This window comes from Malurus melanocephalus, unplaced genomic scaffold (genome assembly GCF_030028575.1).
Source record: "Malurus melanocephalus ecotype Western Australia unplaced genomic scaffold, MMel_1.1 scaffold_112, whole genome shotgun sequence".
Classification (NCBI taxonomy): Eukaryota; Metazoa; Chordata; class Aves; order Passeriformes; family Maluridae; genus Malurus; species Malurus melanocephalus.
In genome coordinates, this window is record NW_026623344.1 from 786,406 (window position 1) to 792,966 (window position 6,561).

At 37.0% G+C, this 6,561-nt stretch overlaps 1 protein-coding gene across 1 annotated transcript; it reads left to right on the forward strand.

The window, feature by feature from the left end:
- Window positions 1-1,843: 1,843 nt before the first annotated feature.
- Window positions 1,844-5,462, forward strand: IAPP (islet amyloid polypeptide). Its single transcript, XM_057369539.1, has 3 exons — window positions 1,844-1,936; window positions 2,075-2,209; window positions 4,848-5,462. Exons 1-3 carry the CDS (start codon window positions 1,857-1,859, stop codon window positions 5,035-5,037), a joined length of 405 nt encoding a protein of 134 aa, XP_057225522.1. The 5' UTR covers window positions 1,844-1,856; the 3' UTR covers window positions 5,038-5,462.
- The last annotated feature ends 1,099 nt before the right edge of the window (window positions 5,463-6,561 follow it).

A 6,561-nucleotide genomic window follows, 5' to 3' on the forward strand; every position in this document is an offset into this window, starting at 1 on the left:
ACAAAAAACCCAAAACAACATCTGCAACAATCAACAAAACATTCTGCCACTTTCTAGAGTCCTGTTTGCAGACTGTTGTAATCAAGTTTAAGAGGCTACTATCCCAGCTAAATATTCCATCTGTATTCACTTCGAGTAGCACAGATGCCTGAAGTGAGCCAAGGCTGGAACTTGAGCCATTGCATAGAAAATCTGGTACTACAGACTAAACCAACAAAGGAGGGGGGGTCCAGTTAAGGCAATGGACTTGGCACTGGAGCAGTTCTGAACTAATTCATGTTCTCGGGGATAGAAAAAATGCACATGATAACTTCTTATCACAGAGAACTTTTGCTGAGCTTTTGTGCCAGAATCTTGACCTCTATAAATAATTGAAAGACCTGTTTTCCAAAGRTATTGGGGTACCTAGAAGAAATTAAGGAGACAGAGGGGGATTAAAAAAAAAAGTTATTTGCCTAATTTCCTCTGAAATCAGAGGAAAATGGCTCTAATCTGTATTTTTGGAAATCTGCARTCAGGTAAATCATTTACACTGGATTTAGTGTATTAAAAGCTGTACATTTTTCCCTGAACCACACTCTATGGACACTAGAGTAAGGAATTTTTACAGGTAGTTTTATTCTGACATTTCCTGGCTTTTTAATCCTAGTCTTTGACTTCTGAAAAGTATTGACTCAATTTTCACGCATGACAAAGAATCCACCAGTGTCAATAAAACATGAGATTTTACATTAATAGTGACAGAATTTTCATTCACATTTAGACTTGACTGAAAAATGTACATGATTTCCACCGTGTTACCTTGAATGAGGACTCTATCTGTCAATTTAAGTAACTTTCACTCCTTTCTTATTCGTCATACAGCTTTTATCCCTTCAGACACCTTTTCTGTTTGATCTATATTCTACAACAAACCTCCACAACTTCAACTTTTCCATCTTTCCTGAGATGTATTTCCTCATATTTCAATTACCAGTGGCCTGGCGTTTCATTTGCTCTCTCTTTCTCCGTAACTTTTGTTACCTGATTTAGCCCTGGAAAACACCCACAGGGAATATTACCTCAGCAGTGATCGGAGCTGTAAAATCCAGGCTGCGTTTCTGAGGTGCAATATGCTATTGCAGCACCTTCAGCAGGGCGTTCTGYGTGCACCAGGTGAATATTTCCCGATGCACTAAAGCAATGATGCCCCAGCTGCCTCTGCTCCTCTCTGGGGCACTCGCTGTCTATAGGGATCGGGATTAACCACAGTCTCCCTGTGCTGCCTGATGTCAGAGCTGAGAAAGGTGTCCAGGATATATAAGTGCCGTATTACTTGCCAGAAAGAAAGAGGGAAAAGGATACTCCGGCGTGGAATTGTTGCATGMACACTTCTTGCTAACCAAGAGGGCTCAGTGGCTTCTCCAGTTAGATCCGTGACCACAGAAAGGTAAATAATTTCCCTTTTATCTTTCTTTACCTGCAGTGCAACAGATGTGCTTTAGGAAAGCACAGCATCCCCTCTGATCAATCRACAGCATTTTCCAGGAAAAGGCAAAGACAGCTTCAAAGTAAACTGCACTGGGGACCAGAATGTGAGACTGGGATATGTCAGGAAATGCAAACCAGAGATAAGGGATAGGATTGAAACTCCTGGATGGGAAATGAGGTTTTGCTGCTGAGAACTRTATTTCTGAAACTGCATTGTGTCACAAAACTTGAGGGGAGGGATCATTTTTCTCAMTCTAGCCTGTGAAAAAGACTAGCTGCTCTTGATTTAGGACAGAATGGGCTTCACTAATAGGATATGCTGAAGAGTATTTGGGTTTGCTTTCAGTTTTGAATCATTATTCTTTTCAGAAAGTTTGGAAGGAAAGATGTRCAACCTAAAGCTGTCAGTTTTCTTCATTGCACTTTCTGTCACTCTGAGCTGTTTGGAAGCTACACCTATCGAGAAGTGAGTAATAAATAATCACATTTATTTCTTTTTAGGGAAAAAAGTGCTCAGGTTATTGCATGAATTGCTTTTGCGTTCGTGTCACAAACAATACAAAAATAGAGTTATTCAATCTCACTATTTTACTGTTGTTCAAAGATTGCTGTCTGTGGCTGATGATCTGTCTGATGGTACCTCCAAGAGACAAGGATGGATGCTGCCTGTAATGCCACAGAATACACTCTCAGGACTCAGTGAGGAAATGCCACAACAACCAGCAGCAAAGACAAAAAGGTATTGATTTTCCATGTTTATTCCAATCATATCAGATTGAATCATGAAGCAAACTTTGTTCCAGTGATACCCTGCCACTTGAGACTCTGCTTCTGCTGTTTTTTCTCCAAAAAAAAAAAAAAAAAAAAAAAAAAGAGATTAAAAGAGCCTTCTACTAAATAGAGCTTTTCTGTAAGCATAAACATCAGCTTCTCTGGAACATAAAGATCAAAACATTCAGGGTAGAAAGTGAAATCCAGGGGTAAAGTTTCAAATAATTTAATCACTTTACAATTATAACAATTTCACAAATTACAAAGGCTGAAAATACTACATTACCTTGAAAAGTAAGGTGTATTTCGAAAATGCCTTCTTTTTAGAAAACTTTGTCAGATTTCCAAGCCTGAAGGGGAAAGAAAAAACATATTATTCTTAATAATGCTATTGCTCTGCTAGAATGGAATTACTTTATAGTAAAAAAGCTTTCAGTAAGCAAGTAAATTTTTAATCACATAATTAAATATGAATTTAATCGTGGGAAGAATGAAAAGAACAAATTGGTTCTGATAGAATTTAACTTGTCTGAAAYGAATTCACATTTATAAATTCATAAATCCATAAATTTTAGTCAACTTTTTAATGCATAAAAAACATTTCAAGAAGCAGTTACAATTTGTTCTAAAATATATGCAGCACTGAGCTATTCTATTTTTCACAGAATCATCAGTGTTGAAAGTTCATCTAGCTCCAAGTTCATCTAGTTTTGTCAGGCTTTTGAGTGAATTTCTTTCAATGCTTTTATGGATATATTCAGTAAATACACACATATATGTAGTTGCCTGTTCCTCTCTCCTCGAATATATATTAAAAAATTACTATTACACAACAATTTTGCTGCCTTCCAAAATATTTTTATAATGGAGACAATGTTCTCACATTTTTACAGCTATTACTTAAAAAAAAATAAATAAAAAACTCCCCAAATAAGTGTAATACTCAAACACAAGGCATSACCTTTATGAGTGTGGTGTGCCTGATCTGCTTTTCTGCAGCCCAGAACTGTGTCTCACTGGGTGAATTCTCTGCTGGAAGCTCACATTCATTTAAAGGCTACAGAGCAGAGATCTAGAAGGGGCAGTGGGTCCAGGCTGGACATGAGTTAAAAACCAAACATTTTCCTGTAAGGGATTAAGTTTTACACTTGGGGTGTCAGGCCTAATTTTATAGCTTTAATGACAAAGAGAATTCTGCCTCCAGRAACAAAGCAGGATCTCCATGAGAACCACTTACTCTGAAATTCTTATGTTAAGGACTTGATTAAAATCAATAGAAATACCCATGAAAATCAAAGAGAGGTTCTGTCAAGCCCTATCCAAACATTTTCTTTTAATGCTATTATACATTTAGAATATTAATTGTTTAAAAATTGTTGCACATCTACTGATGAAGAAACAGTTTAATACAGACATTTCTCTCACAGCTGCCATTCCATTTGGATTCTTAGATCAATAAAAGTAATTTAAAAAGGCTACAGGACATTTTAGATGACAGATTTAATAATCGATAAACAAAGGAACATATTGGCAACTGCTCAGAGTTTGAAAATGGGAAATTGTTGCTGTTCACAGTAAATTTTAGCTGCAAACTCAGATCTACCTCATGCCACATCAGGAAAATGAGCAACAATTCAGTAGGCAATCTCAGCAAGCAAGTATTTCTGTGTGAAGGAACAGCACAGCAGTCTAAGACACAACTTTAAAAACCCAAGCTCTCTCAAGTTAATAATTTTATCACAATTAAAAAAAAAAAACCCTCATGTTTTGTTGAGGGGTTCCTTCACATGGAGTTCTGCAAATGGTCTGTTGGTTCAGATAATAAAATGATAAAATATCATTTTTAGATATGGATTCTTMCATGGACACTCCTTAAAGTATCATTCAGCAAATGATTTTCTCCCACCACAACAAAACTTTCAGGTTGCTGGTGTTTCAAAAAATATGTGGCAGTTTTTCAGTAGGTAAAATCTCTGTTTAATCAGAGCTTAATGGCAGAGAGAGAGAGCTAAAGACCATCTTAAGTGGTACTGAAGTTGGCAGAAGGTGGCAATGCCTGTGACCTCTCATGATATGTGGTCCAGCTGGGAGAAAGAGTCTTTGGGTTTAGTCCACTTGATGTGGGCTGGAATATTACCACTCATTTCAGTGAGAGCRGGATATGATTCTGTGGGAACAGGAGAACTAAATAAATGTTAGTGATTATCATTTTGTTAGTAATCCTCATGATATCAGCAAGAGCTCTAAATAGATTCAGAAGTTCAGCTGCAAGTTAAACATTTAGTCATTGCTTTCACTCAGTGTCTTACCTATACTATCATTACGGTTTTGTAGGTGTCATAAACTGCTGTGCAGGATATCAATAAAAACGACATATGACTGTTCAGGTCTCTGCATTTCAATAACCCCCATCATTAAACCCAATAAGAGCACCCAGCACAAGGATTTTTTTAAGGCACAAAGTAGGTGGTGGGAAGACTGTAATGTTCCTGTATTTGTGCACATATTAAAAGAACTCCCACGTTAGCAGAGCTCAAATGACTGTGAGCAGTCGATTGCTCATCCCTTGACTTCATCTGGGCTCTTTTTTGGTTTCACCTTGGCAGTCACCAGCTGGAGAAGAGGAAATGCAACACCGCCACGTGTGTGACACAGCGTTTGGCCGATTTCCTGGTGCGCTCCAGCAGCAGCATCGGCGCCGTTTACTCACCCACCAACGTGGGCGCCAACACCTACGGCAAGAGGGACACAGYGGGGCTATCGAACAGAGAACCCCAAAACCGTGCACAGCTTTAGGGTGTTGAGATGGCTGCTGATGCCGTTTTCGTTCAGTTTTTCATGTATCAACAACCTCTTGGTCATTTATTACTCGTACAGTCTTACCAGTGCCTTGTTTTCTGTGTGTGTGTGATTTATGTTCCTCATTCCACTGCGCGTGTACAAAGACATGCATAGGCTGCTCCTTCAATTCCATTAAGAACTCCATTAACTGCTTGTTAAATTTATTTGCAAAAAACTATCATGACAATAAATGGAAAAGTAATTGCAACAGGGTTTTATTATTATTATTAAAAGGATAAAAAAGATAACGCATAAGGTGTATGTCTTTATAGTGACTGATAAGAGAAAGAAAACATCTTAATTAAAGAGCACCAAATACCAGAATGCTAGCAAAAGTGACATCCTAATGAAAAGAAAACAGAAGAATCTTCTGGTTTTGAAATGCCTACAGGATCTTGGTTGGACAACTGAAGGAACAGTTACATGAGAAAAGATGCTGCAGTGTGCCCCATAATCACACGATTATGCAGTTTGCTGACTGGTTGTCTCCACTGTAACATACATCAAGCAAGGAAAAGTGGTCTTGCAGCAGATTTCTGTGCCTACTGAGCAGGGAATTTTAAGGATTTGCAGTTTCTTATTTTAAGATGGTATCAGTAAAATATAAGCATAAAGAGCGTAAGTGCTTTTAAATATGAATACGGTAAAGCTCTGATGACAATCTAGCAGAAATTCCTGTCCTTGGGTATTACTTTTCTTGAACTAGAGTAATGAAGAGAAGAGAAAAATACAATGAGTATCTCAAGAACCAAAACATATCATATAAACTGGGTCATTTTGTCCACTGGCGTACTTATATTGCCACCAAAATCCAGGGAAACTATTTTACAGATGGACAGACCTTAATGAGAATATAACAGTGTTATTTTCTCCTATCTCATCACAGAATCAGTGCAGGTTTAAAAACCATGTTTGTTCCTTTAAATTGTTAAGCAAATTTTGATTGAGGTGACATCTTATATGACGGAAAGGGTTGTTTTGTCCACASTTTCCCAGTGAAGGGTTCACTATTATTTGAAAAAAATTATTGTCCAATTATGAAAAATATTCAGCAGAACCTTAGCTCTGGAGAAGCAAATGAAATTTTAATACCTGCCTTCAGTTGGTTTGTGTCTATTATTTATACATTAAAATAGAAACATTTTTGCTAAGTTTAATGTAAAACGGCAAAAACTTCGTTTCACAAAAAATACACGGGAATAAAAATTACTGCACAGAATTTCTACTGTAAAAGTGTTACTAATTACTCTTTTTAGTGAGGAAAGTTTCAACCTTCATTAATGTTCTAATGGATATTAGTTCTGAATTTTATTGAGAAAACCATTTATATAGTATTAAGGTGTCTAATATTTCTGACAGCTTGAAATGCTTTCCATTCCAGTTACTTTTATCTGCACACCCTTTTTGTGTTTAGCTTGTTTTTCAGTCAGAATATTTATTTTTCAGGAAATAAATGATAAAATGAGAGAGTAGCTTTGA